Genomic DNA, 23942 nt, shown 5'->3' with positions numbered 1-23942 from the left:
TGGAAGTTATGGTTATAGTCTCTGTAGGGACCCAGGTAAATAGAGTAATAGATTTTAAGGCCAGAAGGGACCATTGTGATAATCTAGTCTGACCCAGCAATTCAGTTCACCCAGCAATTCATGCACCAAACCCAGGTCTTTTTGAAGATCCACCACAACCCTAAATAAGAAATATTCCCATAGTCCAAATGGGCAGATTGCACAAGTGAAGCCAGACAAGAGCAGATACAACACAGACATTTCAAAGGATATTGCCTTCACTTTGGAGTGACGCTGGGGTCAGTTTAGATTCTAGACACGGGATACGTAGGATCTGGTCTAGATTTAGAGTGGCCAATTAAGCGTGTGCGGCTGGTGTTTGCAGAGCACCGAATACCCAGCTGGGCAGCTGGTGCTGATATTTCAGAACAAATCCTTCCATAACAAACTCAAAACAACAATAGCCAGCAGCAGAAGAGACTTGGCAGGAATTCCCATCCCAAATATTAGTTGTCTCCTACTCTAATCTTGCCTTAGTCCTTCATATGAACATCAGTGGCTATTCTTCATGTGTATCCTGAAGGCACTATTATATAAAGCCACAACGATGAAGTAACCCCTAAAATGGAACCTTTTGGCAGGAGCATTTAACAACAAAGAAATTCATGGGAGAAAAACACTGCAAAGTCCCCGTATTGGTAAGGGCAACAGATAAACCATGTGCTTCAGTGCATGAGCAGTAGCAGTGCAAACTTCCCACCTTGCCCCTGCCAGTGACCCCTGTAGGGGAACACCTATTAGGGATGAGAAGAGAGTTTGGTCTCTAGGCCTCTTCAATTCTTGTTAAGGTATCCTGGGATTGACCCTGGGACTTAAAAGCACGAGTCTCTACTGCCCAAACTATAAAACACGGGTTCTGCGAGACAAAAGTTGTAGCATCTGTGTATGTGGACTAGCTGCTCGAGGATGACAGTGGCCACATGGTGTTTGTGTGAGTTACATTGACTTTGTTATGATTGAGACTGCCCAAAAGAGGCCTAATTGTGGTAATGGATTTTATTATGTGAACTCATGTCCACTCGAACTTATTGCACACCTAGTACAGTGGTTGCCATTTAAAAGTCAACATTCGCCAACGGACACCGCACGGTTACATCTGTTATTTCCTGTTCTAAATATGGGCGGAGGGAAGAGCAAATAACGCATCTTAGACACTGTTGGGAATCTCTGTCTTTTTACTTAGATTGTAAGCTCTTTGGGGCCAGGATCATCTGTTTGTTCTATGTTTATACAGCGCCTAGCATAAAGGGGACCTGGTCCATGACTGGGGTTCCTAGGTGCTACCACAATCCAAATAATAATGGCAACCACTATATGCCAGCAAACAGGCGTCAGCTGCTCTCAGCTCTCTCTCACTGTGGCCCTTGGCTGGATTTGAATTGATGATTTAGAGGTGGAAGTCTCTGTAGCCCATTCCCAGTCTGCTGGATCATCCAGTTATCCAGTCCCACTGTTTGGAGTGACATCAGAAATGCTGAGTCATGAAACGGTGTTTATAGAAAACATTATCCGTGCTACAGAAATAGACCCCCCACATGTCGTTGGAGGCACCGTATGTGCTAGTGGTTAGATGTGTCCCTAACATTTTGGACCTTCTCTCATCTGATGCAGGCAGGATGCTGAGCAGAACAGGGAGAGCAGCCCCTCCATGGGATGCTTGTTTGTTGGATGTTCCTTTGGAGGCCCTCACTAGGATCCTGTGTGGCTCTGACGGGCCTCGCCTAAGAAACTGCATTTATTAAACAGCTTCAAACATTAATTCTGTGTACTTGGTGTTTTTGCTCTTCCTGTCAATATTTGTGCTTGTGAAAGTTGAGAGGCGGTTGGGTGGAAGCCCTGGAAATCTCAGCTCATTTGTTTATCTACCGGGCAGGATCTCCACAGGATGACATCTGCATGCCATTGGGCTGCAGATCACCTCCTCCTCGGGCCGGAAGGTCGTGCTGGCTGCGTTTACTCTGGGCCTGCATATCCCGGCTAGCTCTGCCCAGTGACACAGAGCCATTTAGGTGTTAGGGGAAGAGCCGGCCAGGGACTGAACTGAGGCGAAGAAGAGCCGGTTTCACAAAGTCCCCTGAGGTAGATTTGAACCAAAGGCCCAGAAAGAGAGACCTGTAGAGAGCAGGGGGTGGGGGGTAACTTCCTAAATTTACAAAAATTAAAAAAACCCCACTCAACTGCCATGGCAATTGGGCTGAGAGGAGACACCCAACATGGACAACCCTGACTGGCTGGATGAAGGGTGGGGTCTCCTATAACGAGGAGGCTCATGGTGATATCAGAAGATGAATTGCAGGCCAGGCCTGAATTTCAGAGATTCCTTGCGTTGCCTCTACCAAGTTGCTTTTCTTGTCTGCTGGATGCTGAGAGGTTGTTCAGTGGCAAGTCACCCGAGTCTCAGTTACAAGGAGTCTTTTAAACTTTCCAGCCCCTGAATAGTCAGGGTGTCTGGCTCAGCAGCGCTACCTCTGGCAAGCTTTTGCTGGGTTAACAAATGCCTGAAGTTCACCTTTTTCTTGTTTCGCCCCCTTCTGTTCTTCTCCTGCCTCTGTTTATTCTTTCTTTTCTTCACTTCTCTTTCTCAGATTTCGAGCAACCCTTTATCAACAGACCCGAAACACTCCTCATCAACAAGAAAGGGAACACCTGGGTGCCCTGCTTGGTATCCATCCCAGATCTTAACATCACCCTGTTCTTGGTAAGAGACCTGCCTGGATGAGGCTCCTGTATAGACAATATCTCCTTTATTATGCATTTTAATTGGCTGAGAAGGAGCAGAATAGACATTGCAGGAGCTGGGAAATGCACAGGGTGGGTTTTCCATGGAAAATGCAAGCCGCCGGCTTCCTCATTTTATGTGTTGACCCAAGCTCTGCTGACCAGCTGCTTTGGGCATTCCCTGCAGCATGGCCTGTGGGTTTCCTGCTAGATCTGCTCCCCTTCAGTGAAGTTGTAAAATCTTTGTTTAGTAGCATTTCCCAATGGCATTCATACCTGTTCATTGTTGTCTCTGCTACCTTTAGCGCCTTGGTCTTCAAATACCCTCGGTGGTCAGTGTTCCCAAGGGACAGGCGCCTGTATTTGTGGGGACTGCTGATTAAAAACAACTCTATTATCAGCTTGCTTTGTGACTTTTTTACAATGCTAATACATCCTTCCAGGATGAGTGTTACTATTGTGCAAAGGCCTCCTGGGACACTTTGGGGGCCAGGGGCCTTTCCCTTGCCCGGGAAGGACCCCACATGAGGTCAGCCTTCATCCCATTTGGGCTTATGTTTGGGGAATCAGCAGCAATTTCCTTAGTTATCACTATCTGTTTCCATTCCTGGAAGTTCCAGTCCCATTCTGCAGACGGTGAGCTTAACTGCATGGATACTTTTATGGTCACTTCCCAGGCAGCAGAGGATGCTGGGATTCCTATAGGACAAAGAGCTGGGGGGGAGAGAGGGCAGGAGTCCAGTGTGGCGTGATGCTGCATTTATTCTGCCCAGCCAACAAAAATGGAATGTGTTAGCCTTGGAAGAACAGGAGGTTGATGAGGGAATGCTGCCACCATGTACTTCTGCAGACAGTTTGCAAACTGTTGCTTTTTGCAGCCAAGCTCCGTTATCTACCCAGACGGGAGAAGGATTCTCTGGGACAACAAGAAGGGGATGCTGGTCCCCACCCACCTGATCAAGGACTCCTTGTTTGTTCAGTGCGAAACCATCATTGACAAGAAACTCTTCAGGTCCAATTATTTCATTGTGCACGTCACAGGTGAGGCTGGAGCAGGGCAGCAGGTCGCCCTAGAATTTCGGCTACCAGTGGAAAAAGAAAACTAGTTTTCTCCTCTCGATAACTTGGAGAGAGAAATGACGGGATGTACTGGTGAGGCTGCAAATGGGCAGGCGCTGATAAGTTCTTAGCAGAGTGATGAACTTTCCCGTTCGTTTTAATGTGGGTGGGTTTCAGAGTTCGTTTGGGAACATTTCATTGCTAATTAATTCTTGATGACCCAAAACACACCACCCAGCCTGGAATCACTGATGCTTAGGACAGTGAGGAACCCCTCATGCAATCTGAATGGCTCCTTTTCTAATTCAGGAAGGCGTCTTTTCAATGACCACTTAAGGGGCCAGATCCCGATACCTTTACTACACTGAGTGGCACCTTACTCCTTAAGCTGTCCCATTGGATTCAGAGGGACTAGTCATGGAGTAAGGTATTACTCAATTGAAGGGTATCAGAATCTGACCCTTAGAGATTCGGTTAGGTGCAAACGGGGCAGTTTTAATGGCGCTGCAGTTCTCAAATCCTGTGTTCTAGAGGTGAGTCTTGGCAGAGTATGATGGCACTAGCCTTGCCCAGCAGTCTGTACTATCTGACATTATGTTGGATTTATAGTATTCAAGCTGTGCTGTGTATATGCGGCACTCCATGCTGTAGCATGCACTCTATGATCCCCTTACAACGGTCTGCATTGGTAACAGTCAGTGAGCAGGCAGCGCTGGACGCGGAGAAAGGTCACTTTGTCCTTCCTTTTGGTGTTGCTGCTTTACCCATCACTGCCCCCTTCAGGCGCAGATGTCCGTAGAATGAAGCGAAACCCAGGGACAGGGAGGTGAAGGGAGGATGGGTTGGGCTGAATTGCAAGCCCCGGGAGCCGATGTGCATTGTACGGAGAGTTCCAGATCCCAGTGTCAAAAAGTGAATGGCATTTCTTTAGCTTAGAGATGTATTTTTCTCACCTTCTTTATATCAGGGAATGAGCTGTATGACATCCAGTTGTTTCCTAAGAAGGCCATGGAGCTACTAGTGGGAGAAAAGCTGGTCCTCAACTGCACAGTGTGGGCTGAGTTTAACGCTGGAATAAACTTCCAGTGGGATTATCCTGGAAAACAGGTACATGTAACTTTCCCCTGTCCTTCAGATACTCACCCCCTCCAAACCTCTTTCCTTAGGGAACAATCTGTGCCAGCTGTTTCTACAGGACGTCTGCTCAGACCTGCCTCTCTAGGCAGTTCAGTTACTCTTTCTGTGCTGGATTAAAGAAATCAGTGGCCGATAAGCAGGATGTGTGGTCCCCAAGCTTAATGCTCCTCCTGTTCCCATCTCAATTTGTGAGCTGGGAAGGGGTTTGCCAGTCAGTAAACTCCTCCTTCAGAGCTGTCAGTGAGAGTTAGATACCAACTGTGCTGTGACGTCATTGGCTGAAGCAGGGCATCCCATTTTGATGGTGTGACTAGGTGGCTATCCACCAACGTTCCCATTTTGCCACTCTACAGCAGAAGCCAGTTAACAAAAGAACCTTTGCTCCCTCTCTCCCACCCCAAAAAATAACAATCCCTTTCAACGTATTTATTGTGTTAGCAGTTGTCAGACCAAACGATCATCTCATTTCCATGGCTGCAAAGCCGGAGTAACCTCCCTGACTTAAATGGAGTTACACCAGGTTTACAGGGCTGTACCTGAGAGCAAAATCCAGCCTTTGATCAAGCGCATTGTCCCTCCTGGTGGAAGCTGATTCTTTTAGCAGGTGTTCTCTTTAAAGGCACCGCACCGTATTCCTCTTGAGTTTTTGCTGTAACAGGCCTATTGCATGAAAGCGGCTTCGCTGTTTGTCAGTTTGACATCCAATCGATTATTTACATGGAGGTTAAATATGGGAGGCAGGAGGACAGGGCATGCGAGACCCACTTGTCTGTTGAGATGCTTACCAATTCTGGCAGCCCACTGCTAGCTTGTGGTAACTTTAACTACGGAGGAGCAGGTTTTCAGGGAGAATAGCCACAGACCAGATTTCTCTCTGCAGAATGTTATTCAAGGGTGATATCATCTTGTGGGCTTCAAGGAATTACTGTGGTGAGGGGGCTCTGCAGACTGATTACCCTCTGCCCCAGGCTACTGGCCTACAGATTGGAGTGGAGCCTGTGATAACAAAGGACCTGTTACAAGACTATGACGTGTATTTTTAGGCCCATAGGAATGGCTGTTTGCCAGCCCTATCATGGCTCAAGGGCTGAAGCAGTTCTTGGCGCTGCCCATCTTTAAAACAATGACTCGGGAAGAAGTAACTGAGGAAGACTGCATGCTCCTGGCAGTGAGGAGCCTCACATGTAACCCATCCAAACTGTGTCTGTTCCCTTGACTTATCTTTTAACCCCCTTCCACCTCTTCTTGGCAGATGCACCGGGCTGTCGCTGAGCTGCCCGAGAGGCGCTCCCAGCAGACCCACACTGAGCTCTCCAGCATCCTGATCATCCAAAACGTGAGCCAGCAGGACCTGGGGAAATACGTGTGCATGGCCAGCAATGGGGAGCATACATTCGAGGAGAGCATCGATGTCATTGTGCACGGTACAGTGAGTTTCTGCTTTGTCAAGACAGCAGGGGTGGGGCAGTGGGAGAGAGACCAAAAACAGATAGCCAAGGAGAAGAGAATTCTAAAAATTATCAGGAGGTGTTTTGTTCACTAACACGCCGGAGAGCTATTTTTGAAGCATTGCCTGTCGCGTGCGATCTAGAGGTTAGAGGATCCCCGTGACCCAGGGACCCTGGGATTCCAGTAACGGCTGAGCTACAGACTCAGTGTATGTGATCCTCCCTTCACCCCCATGCAGTAAGTCATTCAATCACTCTGTGCCCATGTCATCACACTGGACAGCTGGGTGTGAAATAGCATGAACCTCACTGCAAGGCAAACACTTACTTGAGCTGAGACGTCCTTGGCAATAAGTTACAAGTACGCCTACGCACCTGCACATCACCACACAGTGCCCATGTGATCATGGGGGTGGGATCACCCCCGTACGAGTGCATGCTGCAGAGATGTATACGTGTAGCCACACACGTTCACAGACAAGCGTACACATGTACAAAGGCGCTTGGAGACGCACAGTCACATCACTTTATGGAAGCGGCAGGGTAGTGTCGTGTAGTGGATAGCGCATTGGGGTGGAACTTAGAAGACCTGAGTTCTATTCCTGGCTTTCTATTAGCCTGCTGGGTGCTTTGGGCAGGTCACTTCACCTCTCGGTGACTGTTTCCCCATCTGTAAAATGAGGATAATGATTCTAACCTTGGAGATCTGCTGATGAAACGTGTGAACAAAGAGCTAGGTACAGCTTTATGAATGTCTCAGAAAGTGCAACCTCCTTCTCAGGTTGCTGGGCAAGTGACATCTCTGCCGCTGTGACAGCTCAGCAGCTTGACAGGTCTCTTTCTGCTTCCCCCCCCCCCACACCCCTTTTTGTCTTGTCACCTGTCTGCATGGCCCTGCTTTTACAGAGAAGCCCTTCATCAACGTGGAGTGGAGGAAGGGCCCAGTGATAGAAGCCACAGCAGGAGACGAAGTCGTGAAACTGCCAGTGAAGGTGGTCGCCTATCCCCCGCCAGAGTTCCAATGGTAACCCACCTTTCTTAGCCTGTGTCCCCCAGCCTTTATGCCCATCCTTCACAGAGGGGGGAGTAGGGAAGGGGTGGGAGGGGGGTTGGGGTTAACAAGGGTCTTGCGGAAATTCCTTGCGGGGGGGAGATATCCCTATGCCACTCTGCAGCAGAAGGAGCTGGCTAATACGGTTGGCCTGAGGATCCCAGCAATTTCTATTGATCGAAAAGATCTCCCTTAGCTCTTTCTTAGCAGCCAGCCAAGGAAGAAAACCTTACTAATTGGTCCTCGCATGCAGTCTTCTGGTTTTGGCCACATTCTGCTCTCTCATCGTTTGCTTTTCTCCTCCCACCGCATCCGCACCCACAGGGCTGCCCAGCGCTCCCTGCTGTTGTGCAACACCTGCCCTCACACGCAACAGGGCGGAGGCCTTCCTGGGGTTGGGAGTGGGGCGGTGGGAGAGGGGACGGTAGGTTAGGTCCTGGAACCTGGCACGTAGACAGCAAAGTTTCCGGTCTGCGCTGAGCAGAGGGGCCGAACTAAACTCCCCTGTGAGCTCCGTTGGTGCTGCCTCTCTCCTGACCAGCCAGCTGGGGTTGCTGCTGCAGCCTGGAAGAGAAAGGCCAAGGGCCTGATTCTCCACTTGTCACCAATTGCACCAGTGCCAAGCAGGTGTAAAAGGCTAACAACCAGAATTCTCCACTCACACCAATGGTGGTATTTTACACCCATCCTGACCTGGAGCATTCTTACCTCTAGGACAGCGAGCTGCCCCCCTAACTTGTTTTCTTGGGAAACCTGGTAAGTCCCCTCTGAGAGGGCTCCTGCATTAGTGACCGAAGCCCTCTGAGCACATTTTGCTGCCACATGGCTTCCAGCATTAACACCTGCAGGCCTCTGACTATATTTCAGTAGGACCGTACCTCTCTGTATATGCATTTGCTCTCTATTTCCCCGCAGGTACAAGGACGGCAAGTTAATTCCCAACAAGCAATCTCCCTATTCGATGCAGATCAAAGACGTGTCAGAACAGAACTCCGGGACTTACACCTTAGTTCTATGGAACAGGCTGGCTGGGCTGGAGGAGCGCATTAGCCTCCAGTTAATAGTCAATGGTAAGGAAGGATAAGGCAGAAAATGGCAGGAGGCAACTGGCCAAGAGACTTTCCTGGTGTTCTTAGACCCAGTGGGCCAAACTCATTCCTGGAGTAACTCCCCTGAAATCATTAACCCGTTGTATTTAGTATCAGAGGGGTAGCCGTGTTAGTCTGAATCTGTAAAAAGCAACAGAGGGTCCTGTGGCACCTTTAAGACTAACAGAAGTATTGGGAGCATAAGCTTTCGTGGGTAAGAACCTCACTTCTTCAGATGCAAGTTGTATTTAATTCACCAGGGGATGTCACTATTCTGTAGCAGTCAAAGTTTATACCTCTCCTCTTTCCCCATTCCACCAATTGTAGCTAGATAATGACACGTGGCCTTTTCAGTGTGATCTAGTGGACAGAGCACTGGAGTGGAACCCAGGAGACCTGGGTTTTATTTCCATCTCTGCCACTGCTGGGTGACCTTAGGCAAGTCGCTTCCCATCTCTGTGACTCAGTTCCTCCATCTCTAAAATGCTGATCCCCTTTCTAAAGTGCTTTGAGATCTACTGACGAAAAGTGCTAGATAAGAGCGAGGTATTATTATCATCAAAGATTTCTCTGTCACTGAACATGTAGAAATATAGAAAATGAAGGCGACCTCTTTTCCATGAACAATCCTCCTTGTCTTCATGCACATCTAAATTCTGATGCTGATGTGCTGGCCTTTGCAGCTGTCTCCTTGATCTGGTTTAGAAAAGCTCCTGTAGGAAGAGCTGATGGAGGATGGTGAGTGACACTGATTCCGACTAGGACTTTGTGTCAGGGCAGAATAGAAACATGATACCTGGGGTTTATATTCATGTTCCCCAAGGTACTTGTGCCAGATTCACCCCGATGCAATTCCATGGACCTCAGTGGAGTTACAACAGGGATGAATGTGATCCCTCGTGCATCCCTGCAATATGGAAACAACATGGCAGAGCATGGACTTCGGGGATGTGAGGGGTGGGGATGGTCTAACCCTAATTAAAGTATTTTTGGCATCCACTGTAACTGAGAAAGTGAGGCTTAAGAGGTACAGGCAGGAATGGACTGGGGTGCAGGACTGCGAGGAGCTGCTTTGATACATGCAGTAATTGGACAGTCACACCAGTGAAGTCTTGTAGAGGAAGAATTCGCTTTAAATGTTGCTAAGTATAACTTACCCCTGCTTGCACAGCACCTGTACAGTGGGCCCAAGAGCTCCACAGATTAAAGACTGTTGCTTTAATTCATCGCACCACCTGGAGCCTCCCAGCAGGTCACTGCGTCTAGACCCAGTTGCCCTGAAAGTCAGGGTGTTCTGGTGACCTGTCTTTTTATAGCCCAGAACAGGAAGGATGTTCTGTCTGGGCGTGGCGACTCAGCAAAAGGGACTGCAGTGCTGATGCCAGATTACAAATATTGTCATTCTGCTGATTTCAGTTCCTCCGCACATCCACGAGAAGGAAGCATCTTCCCCGAGCATCTATTCCCGTAGGAGCCACCAGGCCCTCACCTGCACAGTCTATGGCATCCCAGCACCAGAAGTGATCCAGTGGCAGTGGAGGCCGTGGAGTCCTTGCCGGATGTTCTCACGACGCAGCCTGTAAGTGATCTTCCTCACCATCTCGGCCCTGGCTTCCTAGTGCTAGGTGCCAAGATCCCAGTCATATCACTCAGAAGAAGGCCTTGGGCCTAGTCAGTACACACGGAGCCAGTAGCCACTCAAAACTAAGCTACGCCATTTGGCTGCAGATTTGAGTGGTGCGTGGCGCGTGTTGGGTGTGATTTGTTGGTTGGGGGAAGGCAGTGTTGTTTGCCGGTTAACATAGGGAGTCAGGGTTCTATTCCCAACTAAGTCACTCAGTGATTTTGGTTACATCACTTCACCTGCCTGTGGCTCAGTTTCACCATCTGCTGGGCACAAAGCTCCAGTCCAGCATTTGCCTGTGACGCACTGAGGTGAAATCTGCAGTATCCGATGGATATGGAGCTTCCTCAGCCTGTTCATTCAGAAGAGATGCTGAGCCTACCTGAAACAGACTTTTGGAGCATTCCTGATGTGTCATAGGTCTAATCCCTGACAGCCTCTAACACAAAGCCTGGGGAACTTTCTCCTGACTCCTCATCCACCTACTTCCAGTGCTTCCGGTGAGTCATGGACCTGTCAACACTCTGACATTTGCCATAATAAGACCTGACACTTTACAAACCTTGACTGATCCTCACATTATCCCTGTCAGGCAGCTGAGTATTATTATCCCCATTTTACAGATGGGGAAACTGAGACAGAGAGTCCAAATGACTCACTCAAGGCCACACCATAAGCCCATGGCAGAGCCAATGTCTGGTGAAATCCACTAGACCATGCTGCTTTTGCAGTCGGCCAGCGAAATACAAAGTACTAGGAAACCAAAGGGCTTTCTCTTGCTTAATTTCTACTCTGGGGGGCAAACACCAACGCAGCATCTTACAGGTGATAAGCATCAGTGACCAATGACTTATTCAGAATCTAGAATCAGATCTGGCTTCCTGCATGTCTCCTATTAGAAAGGTCAAAGTCAGAAGTCTGTGGTGTTTCAGTTTGGCATCTAAGTGGTTAACCTCTGAAGTGGAAAAGAAACATCCTAAAGAGGAGTCAGAAAGCTGCTGTCTCTGCGAGGGCTAGGAAGGGCAGCCCCAAATGTCCCTGGATCCTTACTGCAGAGCTCTGGGTACTGGAAGGAGGGGGCTCTGATTGAGGAGACACCTGTTGCTTAGGTGACCTGTGTCCTAGCGACCCGGATGCTGCATTGCTGGATGTGTTCATTTCAATTCATGTTGCTAGGGGGAGCAGGAGAATTTCATTATTCTTCTTGGAGTGCTGGTCCCAATGTGCATTCCATTGTGAGGTACACGCGTGCTCCAGGTGCCTGAGACAGGAAGATTTTTGCTAGCCGTGTCTGTTCGTTTCCGCCTGCACTCTTCCTCTCTTTGTGCTCTGGACCGCCTCTCCAGTTCCTTTCTTCCACCACATGGTCTGAGACATAACCCTCCCGTGTTGACGGAGCTAACCCTCTGACATCGAATCTGTAAATACTGTAAAATATAAATGTTGTTAGTTAGCTATTCGTTTTAGAGTTAGTTTAGTTAGTTAGAATTCAGGATTCTCCCCCCCACACACACACACACACTCCCAGTACAGGACACACATTATGCCTGGGATTCCAGGCTTCAAGGACTGTATGTCCTACCCACAGTCCTGCCCGGTCAGTGACAACCAATGTCAGAGGTGCCTATGCTGCCTCAGAGAAGCTAAGTGCCGTATCTGCCGCTCCTTTCCCAGCCAAACCCGGCAAATGCCGGAGTTCAGATTTAGGAAACATCTCATGGAGTGTGCTATGAGACCCCAGTCTGATCCAGGCCGAGCGGAGCCACCTGTACAGTGGGCAGAGGCATTGAGGAGCACTCCACCTGGCACTACCACTTCTGAGAGAGGGGTGAGCAAAGACAGAGCCAAAGACTCTTCTTCTCAGGCTCACCACCAGGCCAGGGAGCCCTCTCAAAAGCCTAAAGAGAAATCCCCCACCTCTACGAGGCGGGCTGCATCGCCAATGCCTTCTAAGTTGGATGATTCTTCATGCCTGGCTCCAGGAGGCTCAAGGACCCACAGGAGTTGTGATATGAAGAATAAGGGTTCCCTCCACCTCACCACCATTGACAGGAGTGGGACCATTGGTGCCAAGCAAGGAGAGAAATGAGCCAAGGCCGGGACAATCACCGGTACCTGCCAAGATCAAACACTAAGAACCTTGTCATGCTGTGTGGAGTGGCTCACGAGTATGTGTGCCAGCCTCGGGGCAGACTGTCAAAAAGCAGGGCAGAAATCTCAAAGTGGTTGTATATTCTATAATTAGGTTTCACCAACCCAGTATCAAGTGTGAACTCCTAAAACAGTGTGACTCCTAGAGTCACAGCCAGTCCCTTTGGCCATTCCAGGCTATTTTGCCACCCAGGCAAGCTGCACTATGTGATAGGTGGTCACTTTACACCAAAAATCACACTAATATTCAGTTTACTCCCAGTCCCAGTCACTTACCCCAGGTCATTTGTACTCAGATCTCAAACCAAAGACACACCTGTAGCCAATCCTGTAATAAACTAACTAAACATTTATTAAGTGAGAACAGAAATAAGAGAATTATGTACGAGGTTAAAATGGGAAAAACACGCACACAAATGAGTTACAGTTTTCGATTTATAAAAGTTATAGATGCGTCTATAATAAGCAGGTCTAAGCGTCCTTCGGGACTGACCCATGCCAGGTAGCATGGGGATCTCTTGCTTGCATTTAGGAATCTTTGACCCTCAGAGTCTAGACAGCATAAAGAGACCAAGTTTCTCCTTGTCAGGGACGTTTTATTCCCCAGATTCCAAGCTGATGGGATGAGTTCATGTTTCCCCTTCCTGGAGAGAGTTAGGAATGCAATCAACAAGGTCTCTGGTCCTTTGTTACACAATGCCTCGTTTGCCGTCAATGAGCCATCTTGTGTGCAAAACAAGCACTTTACCTTAATTAATGCTTCTTTTTCCTGTTTGGTGAGTTACACAATTACAGAGGATTACAGTGCAAACCCTCAATATAACTTTTTACCATGGGATACAGAGATTATAAGCAGTATCCTATGAGCATTCCATAAAGTCTAAACACTAACACATTCTTATTAAGCTAATATCCATTTTAACTATACTAACCCACAGATAAACCAGACTGGTTTCCAGCTGTGCATTTATCAGTGTTCAGTGAGACCCTGGACCTTGGCATGAGCTGGCGTCTGGTCTGCCAGCGTCACAAAGCCCATGCACTGTCGGTACTGACACGCTCACCTAAGGAAATGCTAGTTTCCAAGGGCCGTTCTATGCCAGCTCTAAAGGTGCACAGAGAGAAGACTCTTCACACCCCGATGACTGGTGATAGGTGCACTACTCCACACGATATCATAATCCTTCCAGATCCAGAATCTTCCCTCCTATCGGTCCCAGTCCTTACAAGGGAGATTCTGACACCATCTCTCCACGAACTCTACAAGACAGGTCAATCCCCGATTCCTTCTAACAGTCGAGGTATTTCTATATCAATGGTACCAATAGCACCACCATTGGAGGAAGCCGCATTTTCCTCTTTGGGGGAATCTGACATGGGGGAAGGACTGACATCACCTCCAGTGAGAGAAGTGAGCCCAGATAGAGGATCCAGAATCACCTGGGCCTGCAATGACCTTGTAAGATGGGGGGCCCCCACACCCTGACCATGATACCCTATGCCTTGGGGATCTCCTCAACCTATGTTGGATCCCTCTCATTGGCTGTACTCGGGACCATGAGACTCATAAATGCAATATTCTGAATCAGAGTGGTCTTCGCGTGAATCACACCATCCCTCCCCCTCCAGAGATCAACCAGAGCTCCCTCAGGAACCCATGGAGAGGAGAAGGAAGAGCTGGATCCAGCAGTACTGATGGTCCCAATAGGAGTACCATTATCATCTCCTGATGAGGTGGTTGCCGTGGCCCCATCGCTTCCACCAGATGACCACAGTGTCAAGATCTATTGAGGAGAGTTATGGACTCTCTCCAGATTCCTCTGGAGGAAATCCAGAGGCTACCTCACAGGCTGCAGATATTTACGGACCGTGGGACCTAACAAAGTAGTTCTCTTTGTTAATCAAGCCATCCTAGAGTCTGCCAAAGTCGTGTGGCATATTCCAGCAATATGTGCACATCCTCCTAAGAGGGCAGACAAGAAGTACAGCCAAGGGAGCAGAGTTTTAGTCACTCATCCTGACTCAAACTCTTTTGGTGGTTCAGGCTGTCATTGAAAAGAGTAGGAAACAGTACCCCTCAGGGAAAGAGGCCAGACGTTTGGACTGCCTCAGAGGGAAGGAGTTTGCATCCACCAGCCTGCAGTTCTGAACCAGGCCTTGCTGTCACAGGACAGTATGTCTTTGCTAACTCTTCAAAGCTTTTGGAATTCAAAGACAAGCTTCCTCAGGAGAACAGGGCACAATTTCAGGCCCTTATTGAGGAGGGTAGATTGGTGGCTAGAACATCTCTACAGGCTGCTGTTGATTCAGCTGACACAGCCTCAAGGTCAATGGTGACTGCTATCATTATGTGTCACAAATCCTGACTGCTCTCCTCAGGTTTCCCCAGGGAAGTTCAATCCACTGTGCAGGATTCACCCTGTTATGGGTATAACTTATTTACCGGAAAGACTAACGAGTCTTGAAAGACTCAAGGGCAACCCTTCTTTCCCCAGGTATATACATAGGTCAGCACTGAAGAGCAAGTATGATAGACAGCCTTACAAGCCTAAATCACTGCCACAAGCCTTCTACTACCAACGCAGATATGAACCACCACAGAAGCAGCAGAGGATGCAGAGAACCAAACACAATACTCCTCCTTCCAACCACAACCTCCCACTAAGAGATACTTTTGATGAGACCCTTGAGAGCTGCGAACCAACTCGGATGCCATCTCCTACCTACCCAGACATCCAATTTGATGGCCACCTAGCCCAATTTTCCCAGACTTGGTGAATGATAGCAGACAAATGGTTCTCTGCATCATCCATTTTGGCTACACCATTGAGTCACCTGCCTCCCTCCCCTGCAAAAAAAACTTCCTCATCTCATATGTACCCCACAGTAAAATACAGGTAGGGACCACACATCTCAAAGAACTTCAGTTCCTGTACAAGGCGGGAAGTGATCTCTCTTTACATGAAGGAAGTTTGCTTCTGAAGGTGCTGATACCAGGACGACCTCAATCTCCTCCAGCTGTTAAGCGCAGTGACGATGCAGGCAAGATCCACCTTATGGCTGATCCACCTTACACAATTATCTATAAGGCTAAGAGTTCGTTGAGACTACACACAAAATTCACCCTCAAAGTAATCTCGGCCTTTCACCTAAACCAGACAATATACCCACCTGTCTTTTTTTCTGAAGCCACACGCTGCTAACGAGCAGCGCAGACGCCATTCCCTGGATATGCACTGGGTGGTGACATTTTACTCACACAGGACAAAGGACTACTGACTTCTGGAGAGAATGCCAAATCTCTGTGGCTTTCCAGTGTTTAAGTGCAGAGAGTTTTCTCAGCTGGCACAGAGTAGGTAGGAAGAGATGTCTCTGAGGCTCTGTCTCCCTTCTCCACCTGCCAGCTCTCCCCAGCCGAGCTCACCACTGCCTGGAAAGCCGGGAGGAGAAGGCCACAGAAAGTTGGTTAGAAAACTGTACTGAACCGAACAGACCAACTGTGGCTGTTGGGTGTGAATGGCCACATCTGGATGGCACTTTGTAGCGCAGCATCATACAGCACCGTGGGTCATTACATGCAGGAAATGTGCTCCTCCAAAAGCAGCCTGCCATGTATGGACTCTGCAAACAGAGCGGTAGGGGCTGGGAACCCTGCAGAAGCCACGTGCTCAGGTTGTGGGGCATAAGAGTGCCTCCACTGTGGCATTGACCCACTGGCCGAAGTAGGAGCCAGGTGAGGCTCTGAGGAGAATCTCAGCCTTGCTTGGCTGAAGGAAGGACTCTAGAATACAGACCTCCACGGGATGGGTTGTAAAGGTCAAGAATCAGTGAGCGGGCCTGTCTACGTTAGACTTTCTTCTGCAAAGTTTCCCGGTAGGGCTAAAGGTATCCTAGTGAGAGCAGCGGTGGGTGCACTACTGTAGACAGGGCCCAGGTATGTTTAGCCCTGTGGTATCTAACCCTGTTCAGAGCAGATGACATGGTGATTAAACAGCCAGGGGCCCCAGCTGCCTTTTTGACCTCAGTGCGCCTGCTGTTGCTTCCACCAGTGGAACTGCACTAGGAGAGCATTTGAGGGGAATCGACTTAGTGGAGATGCGTCTAGCGAGACACACGGAGAAAGGAGCCAACAGAGAGCAGAACATGAGCGAGGCAGAGTCACTGAGCGTGGAGGAAATGGGGCGTCGACACAGACACCTAGGCCACAAAGGTTCTGCTGTCACTGGTGAGGAAACCAGTTTATTTCCAATAGCATGTGAGCACTCGGTGGCCCTGTCAGGAAGCAGAGGGGCTGATGAATTATGAGCACTGTCTCCCAAGGCCGCAATGTTTCTGCTTAGTGCAGCTCCAGAGGATGCAGGAGGCTTCTTCCTGACTTCCTGTTGTTTACACAGATTCCTGATGTTGCCCCCGGGGCACTCACACTGCAGGGCACTCTGCCCTGTGCTACCAGCAGACGCCCCCATCCCTGATTCCTTGGGGCACAGGCACTGCTGAGCACTCTGCCCTGTGCTACCAGCAGACATGCCGGGGAGCACTCACTGCAGAACCCCGTCCCCTGCATGGACAGTGGATACTCCCTGCTCCTCATTCCTGGCACCCCAGACTCCCACTGCTCACTCTCAGTGCAGAGCCCGCTCCTGCAGGCAGCGAGCAGACATCCCTGTGCCTAACCCCATGGATGGCCCTGGATCCTCCATCCCCCACCTTGGCTCCCAACACACGCTCCACTCCACTTCCTGACCTCCTCACCGCATGCCCTAGTGCACATGCATTTCTGAAACACACACTGCAGTTTGTATTCAGGTTCCCTATGAGGACTGGGTTCTGCACTCCTGGAGGATCAAAGACCGAACTCTCCCTTCCCTTCCCTGTACCCCTGGCATCAGTGGTAATAACCTGGAGGCTCTGGTGCCAAGGTGAATCTCTCAGTCCTGTTTCTTTTAGCTGCCTACAGCAACAGTGTTTGAGACATTTCCCCTGGGTTAACCAGGTGCACTCCCTGCAGGGCTGGAAGATCTGCTAACATTACCCAAGCCATGTGGTGACTTTTACACCATCAGTGCTGTGAATCAGGCTCAGAAGAAACACTATGGATCTAGGCCTCGCTACAGAGCAAACCAAACCGGAACAGAGCCAGAAACTGAGCATGGCACAAATGACTGGCCTTTGTTCCCACCGTAGCAGGGCTGGCTGCGTCCCTCGTGGCTAGAGGTCGCTCTGCAGCACTCGGACCAGGAGCGGCGCAAGGGTTTTTGCCGCCCAAGGCGGGGGGTCCTTCCGCACTCCCGGACTTTGGCGGCAATTCTGCAGCGGGGGGTCCTTCTGCGCTCCCGGTCTTCGGGGCACTTCGGCAGCGGGTCCCAGAGCGTGTGAAGGACCCGCCGCAGAATTGCCACCGAAGACCCGGCGCGCGGAAGGACCCCCCGCCGCCGAATTGCCGCCAAGGGCAGCAAAATGCCGCCCCCCAAATCCTGACTCCCTAGGCGACTGCCTAGGTCACCTAAATGGAAGCGCTGGCCCTGACTCCAACCCATTGTCTCCTTCATGGGGTCCCTTAACCAAGAAATTAAAACATATCCTGGGGTCCCACTTAGTCACTTTCAGTATACACTGTCCCTCCATGCCCCAACACCAGTTCAATGTCTCTCTTCCTTTGTTGGGGGTCCCCAGCCCTCTTTCCCAGAGCCAGGCACAGTTCAAAGTCTCTGCAGGAGCCAGTCTTGTTCCTTGCAGCTGCTGCTTCTAGTTCTCAGCTGCTACGTGTTCTCAGGTCTCGCCTTCCTGAGCATCCTCGCCCTTACTGCACCCACCTGCTGCTCTTCATAGGGAATTTGCTGACTCAAGTGTTACTTTTCCTGTAATCAGGGCTGGCTGAGCCCCAGGTGCCCCAGCTCAAGAGCAAGCCACCTTGTTACACCCTCTCCTCCATCATTGGGGGGAAGGATGATTTTGTGGTGAAGGCAGTGGCCTGGGAACCAGGAGCCTAGGAGTCGCATCCTCTCTCTCTCTGCCTCAGTTTCTCCATCTAAGGAGGAACTATCCACTTACTAGCTCACGGGAGTGTCATTGGCCTTCAGGTGCAAAGCGCCATGGACGTGTGAAGTATTGCTGCCGGGAGAGCTTTCCTCGTCCCGGGAAATCCTATTGGTTCCGACAAAAGGAGCATGCGAGCTCTCAGTCCCCACCCTGCAGAGAGGAGTGCCACCGTTTGGCCTCATTCTCAGCGAGCACCCTCTCTCCCCTCCCCTCTTCTCTCGCATGGCTGCCGGGTGAGCAGTAGCAAGCATCGGGCAGCAAGGCGCCATCAGCGGGACCGAATGCCCGAGTGCAAGGACTGGGAGGACGTGTCCCCGCAGGATGCCAAGAACCCCATTGAGAGCATCGACACCTGGACAGAGTCTGTGGAAGGAAGAAATAAGGTGAGGTTGTTTCTCTGTATCCCCACGGCCTGGGCTCGTCATGTGGGAGCACTCTAACAGCATCAGGTTGTCTAGTGATCACAGAATAATGAGAAGCCGTGCCCATGTGTCTGCTAAGAACTAAGCTGTGAGATAAAAGTACCAGCCCTGTCAATGACCAGGAGAGAGGGGACTGAGAAACAGAGAGATGCAGGCAGTATCGTCAAATGGCTGGGGTAGTTCCTGGCTGCCTGACATGCAGTTCCAGCTTGTCTCTGCCAAACCAAGCTGGAGAGAGAATGGTTTCCCTTGGACTTGGACTGAGCCCCAGAGACAGGCCTCTCTCCTACCTCACTCTGTACCTCGAACTCCCCTCCCTTCAATCCCACACGGACATTGCTTCTTAGAAGCAGAATGCCGATATAAACCGCGGGAACAAATCAGTTACTTTGGGGGGGAATCAGCCAAATACTGCTGACCAGTCACCAAGCCCCCCCAGAAAGAGGGAATGGGAGCCGGGGCTGATGGGGAAACTTCTGAACATCCCAGGAAAATGCCTGCCTTCAGTGGTGCATGTCACTTGCCTGTGTGGGCTGTGGGAAGAGCCAGTGAACAAAGGTTGTGTAGAAATCCTGGCCTGAGTCCATTGCTGCTTTGTGAATGAAAATGTGTTTGTGCAGGAGGTGCCCCTGGGAGTCCAAGAAATTCCATTGGCTCTCGCAGCGCATTTCCTCTCTAGAAGGGACATCTCTCCCTCTTTCTGATGTGTGGCCCTATAAAAGCATGGCCAGCATTCAATAGCCGTTTCTTTCCATCCCCCGGTAGCCATAAGTGTCAGTGATCTGTGCACTCCTTCATGACTAACTTCCTGTTCAAGGCTAGAGTGTTCGACACCAAACACACACAGAGCAATGCAGGCTCGAGAACAAACAAATGGCTCCCAACTTCCTAAAGTCACTTCCTGTTTTCATACACACCTCCAAAGTCACTTCCTGTTCCAAGGCCCCAGCCAGGAATCCGTCACTGCGACTGAAAGGGCGGTGGACGGGAAGATGCTGCCTATGCATCTGCTCAGAGCAGTTCTGAGTCAGGGTTAATGGTTGAGTGTCCACACCAGAAGCAGGAGCGTGAACTGGTGACAAACAGGTGTATCGGGAGATGGTCATGGAACCTGGAGCCTCTTAGCACAGTTTTCATCTTTTCTTATACCATCTAGGTCCTTCATTCCTCTGCTCTTCTCCTCCTCCTCCTTTCCTTCTTTCCCCTTCTTCTTTCCTACTCTATCCCTTGGATTCTTCACCTCTGTCCTCCCCACTCCCCAGCTAATTAGATGTAACTTTAAATGTAAATATTCCAAAGTTCTAAGTCAGACAGTGAAGCCCCATAGGAGTTACCAAAACTCTGGGAGGAGAGAATTTTGCTGCTTGTGGTGGGAAGTTGTGTCCCCAAAGGTGTCTCCTACAAGTCATTCTGCGGGGCCCTAAGAGAGAGGTGTTGTGAGGGACCCACCTCCCTTCTGAACCGCCTAACTCTGACTGCTGGATTCACTCTTCATTCTTCAGGAAGGACTCTCAAGTCCAGGGTGGTCCACAGGTCACAGTTTGAGAACCTCCAGTCAGATTTCAGTTATCAGGTCATAGGTGGTGGTGTAAAAATTGGCTAAGAAGGCCAATATGTGCAATGATGGGTTCAGCATAGGATAATCCAGTCTATACAGAAAGGCGTAGAAGAAATGCAAAAATCCCTACATTCATGCAAAATTATGGCTGCAGAGCAAAAAACACAAGATGTCAGAAAATGCAACACATAAGGTTCCAATAATGTTAACTCAGCCATGTTGCAGACGTATAGTATTTTCTATACCTGTTTATTCTGGTTAATTACCTAGCTTAGTATATTATTATTTAGATCACAAAATGAATATTATAAAATGTACAGGATGCATAGTGTGGGCAAATTATTTTTGTTGTCAGAACTTTAATTTTTGCATTTTCATCCTCATTTTAGACATTGCATCGTAGTTTTTTGCATTTAATTATCGTGTTGTTTTCAAATAAAGAATGGGGGGAAGGAAATTGCCCAGGCTTCATGCTGCAATGTCTTTTGAATGGGAAGCACTTCATAACACACAGCTTTGAAGTTCACACCTGAGTGAGGTGAATAGGTGGAGGAAGAGTGAATTCCAACCTTTTGTGTTACTTGCTGTTGTCTTCCCAGAGACATTTCCCTGCCGTTACAGGGGCCTCAGCCACTGGTGCACCTCTCTCCCTCCTATTCTCTGCCTGTGGCACATAATAGTCTAATCTCCTGTGGGATGTAATATTTGGGTCTAATTTCAGTTGCTGGCTTAGTGTGTAGGTGCTGGTGTTGGTGGCCTGTGATGTACAGGAGGTCAGCCAGATGATCTGTTGGTCCCTTCTGGCCTTAAACTCTATGACTCTAAGTTTGAACTAACAGAACAGCAGCACATCTGCTTACTTTGCATTGGCTGTACCTTGGCAATGGGGAAAGGAAGAAGAATTTTAAATGAAAGCTTGGAATTTACAGAATGGAGAAAAAATTACAACAGGCTCTAAAATGGTGAGATGCACAATGTTTTCATACCCCTGATTTTCTCCTGATAGTAACGAACCCTCTTCAGGAAAACACTTTAAGCATATTCTCAAGTGCCATTGTCGTCAGCGGGACTTTAAGCACATGCTTTCCTGCTTTCCTTTAGAGGGATGCTTTCTTGAATGAGGGCCAAAGTACAGTTCTGCTCTGAGACGCAGCCGTAAAATGATACTGAGGCGCGTCATGTTCAGATGTGCTCAATTTACAAATAAAAAGATTTTTTCTTCCCAACTGCAAGTCCTGCAAACTAAACCTGGGATCTGGGAATCAAACAGAGCTCTTTCCTTCTCACTCTTTGTCACCCGGAATAAAGGTTCGGCAGGCCATATTGGGCGCTCAGGGACACCTGCTTGTCCCATTGTCTCCATAGCCCTCCGTGGGCTTGCTCCCTGTATAACTGATTGGAGTTTAGTGTCTGATACACAAGAGAATCCTGCTCACTCTCTGTTAGCCACGGAGGCTTTGCAGTGCTAACAGGAGTGGAAAGCAGCAAAAAGGTAGTGCTGTCACAAAAGTCAATAGCAGTACGCGGAATAGGAAGGGGCACAATCACTGTTCAGAGTAGAACAGCACTTTAAGGGTTTGGGGGGGGGAAGGAGGGAAGATTTTGCTGTTTGTGTTTTGCTGCCTGTCCCATTGTCGGCCTGAGAGCCGTGAAGATCCTGTCTCTCCCCTCACCATCATTCATTCTGACATTCACTTCCTTTATCAGACGGTCAGCAAACTGGTGATCCAGGAAGCCAATGTTTCCGTCATGTACAAGTGCGTTGCCTCCAACAAAGTGGGTAGAGATGAACGGCTGATCTACTTCTATGTGACCAGTGAGTACCACCAGATGCCAGGGAGGTCTGTCTGTCTATCTTGTGTCCCTCCAATAGGCAGTTCCCAAAGCCACTTAGGGCTTTATAGGTCAAAACCTCAAACTCCACCTGGAAACCCTGAGGCAGCCAGTGCAGAGCCCAGAGAACTGGTGCCATGTGCTCAGAATCAGAAATTCATCTCAGCAAGCCAGTTGCATTCTGCACTAGCTTCGGCTTCCACGTTAATTGGAGATGTAATCCCACATAAAGAGTCCTGAAGAAGGCTAATATCCAGCTGGCAAAGGCACAGATCCTGGTAGCAAACTTAGCATTTAAAGTAAAATGTCATTATCTTTTAGGCAGGCATAGATGGGGAGAAACCAGCTTGGTCACTGCTGCAGGTTGTGTTTTTTAATTCAGTACTGAAAAACGGTGCCTATGTCAGCATCTTCTGGGACTCTGTATGTTAGTCACTGATTGTGAATCCTCTTTCCTTACACTATCCTGCCTACTTTGGAGTGGAGAATTCACAACCTTATTCTTTAATCATCGTAAAAGTCAGAGCCTGCAACTCTCAGGTGTGTCTGATGCAACAGCACCCTCTAGTGCTCTGTAGGGTAACTTCACTCTTCCTGGTTTGCGTTCGGGTCCTGAGACACTTGGCAGGAGCCTTGGGGAATTCTGAGGGTGCAGGGCAGAGACAAATTTGATCTAGTTGAGTTTTTAAAAGCTGGAGACTGACAGTATTGGCGAAAGCCAGGGATCATGCAGTGAAATGCTGTGTAAACTTCCTTTGCACAGTCCCCATGCTGTTACAGGCCCATGTCCCTGCTATGTAGAAATTGGGAGTTGGACAGGATTTCATGGTGATTTTGTACCTGAGGGCTGTGTGGGTTATATGCTGTTTGGGGGTGGAGCCTGCCTGCAAAGAGCCCAGCACACTGTTGGTTTCTATCCGAATAATTAATAACAACACTGCGCGCGCACACAGCCAGTATTCGTGTATGCAGATATGTATTTGCATAGGCAAATTGGGTAATTGCATCCCAAGTAATCTTCTGTGTGTGCACTTGCCTAGCTTGTATGCACAAATGCCTGTTTGCATGTGCAAGTGGTCAGGGCCGGCTCTGGCTTTTTGGCCGCCCCAAGCAAAAAAAACAAAAAAAAACGGGGCGGCCAGAACGGCAAAGCAAAAAAAAAACAAACCTGCGCGCGGCCGGAGCCAGGGTGCAGGGGGACTCCCTGCGCTGCAGATGTGCCCTGGCTAGCGGGGGGAGGGGGAGGGAGCGGGGGGGAGAGAGAGAGAAGGGGGGCGGCCAGGGCTTCAGTGGGGCGCTGCCACGGGGCCCCTCCCGCCGTGCCCCCTGCCAGGAGGGCTCCACACCGCTCCGGTCGGCTGGGAGGGAAGGACGCAGACTGCCCTGCCAGGCTTGCTGCGGGGCGCTCCCGTCCTCCACGCCGCCGCCCCCTACAGGGCGGCCGGAGCGGAAAAAAAACAAAAACAAAACAAAAAAGCGGCCGTGCCGCTCTAGGATTGGGCGGAATGCCGCCTCGAACAATTTGCCGTTCCAAGCACCAGCTTGCTCGGCTGGTGCCTGGAGCCGGCCCTGCAAGTGGTGGAGTACAAACACATTTTTGCAGAAGCGGTTTAGAACCCTGGGTTTTAATATCGGACCAGGGAAGTAACCACCAAAAGCTTAAATTCAGACCCTGCAACCTTATTTCATTTGTGACCCAATCTTAATTTGAGCCTAGGCCTTCAGTGCACCACCTATGACTCCTCTTTGTTTTAGCATTTTCTTAGCAGCATCAT

At 49.5% G+C, this 23942-nt stretch overlaps 1 protein-coding gene across 1 annotated transcript in view; it reads left to right on the top strand.

Moving 5' to 3' along the window:
- FLT4 (fms related tyrosine kinase 4) overlaps positions 1–23942 on the top strand; it is a 62251-nt gene that overhangs the window by 15335 nt on the left and 22974 nt on the right. The window contains exons 3-11 of the mRNA XM_026659421.2: positions 2625–2737; positions 3636–3798; positions 4784–4923; positions 6206–6377; positions 7308–7425; positions 8368–8522; positions 9957–10119; positions 18596–18737; positions 22042–22150. Coding sequence (XP_026515206.1) covers positions 2625–2737; positions 3636–3798; positions 4784–4923; positions 6206–6377; positions 7308–7425; positions 8368–8522; positions 9957–10119; positions 18596–18737; positions 22042–22150 — 1275 coding nt within the window. The remainder of the gene's footprint in view (positions 1–2624; positions 2738–3635; positions 3799–4783; positions 4924–6205; positions 6378–7307; positions 7426–8367; positions 8523–9956; positions 10120–18595; positions 18738–22041; positions 22151–23942) is intronic.

Source organism: Terrapene carolina, unplaced genomic scaffold (assembly GCF_002925995.2).
Source record: "Terrapene carolina triunguis isolate 2854851 unplaced genomic scaffold, T_m_triunguis-2.0 Scaffold629, whole genome shotgun sequence".
Taxonomy (NCBI): Eukaryota; Metazoa; Chordata; order Testudines; family Emydidae; genus Terrapene; species Terrapene triunguis.
Note: the sequence above shows the minus strand (reverse complement) of the source record. Positions and strands in the feature narration are given on the sequence as shown.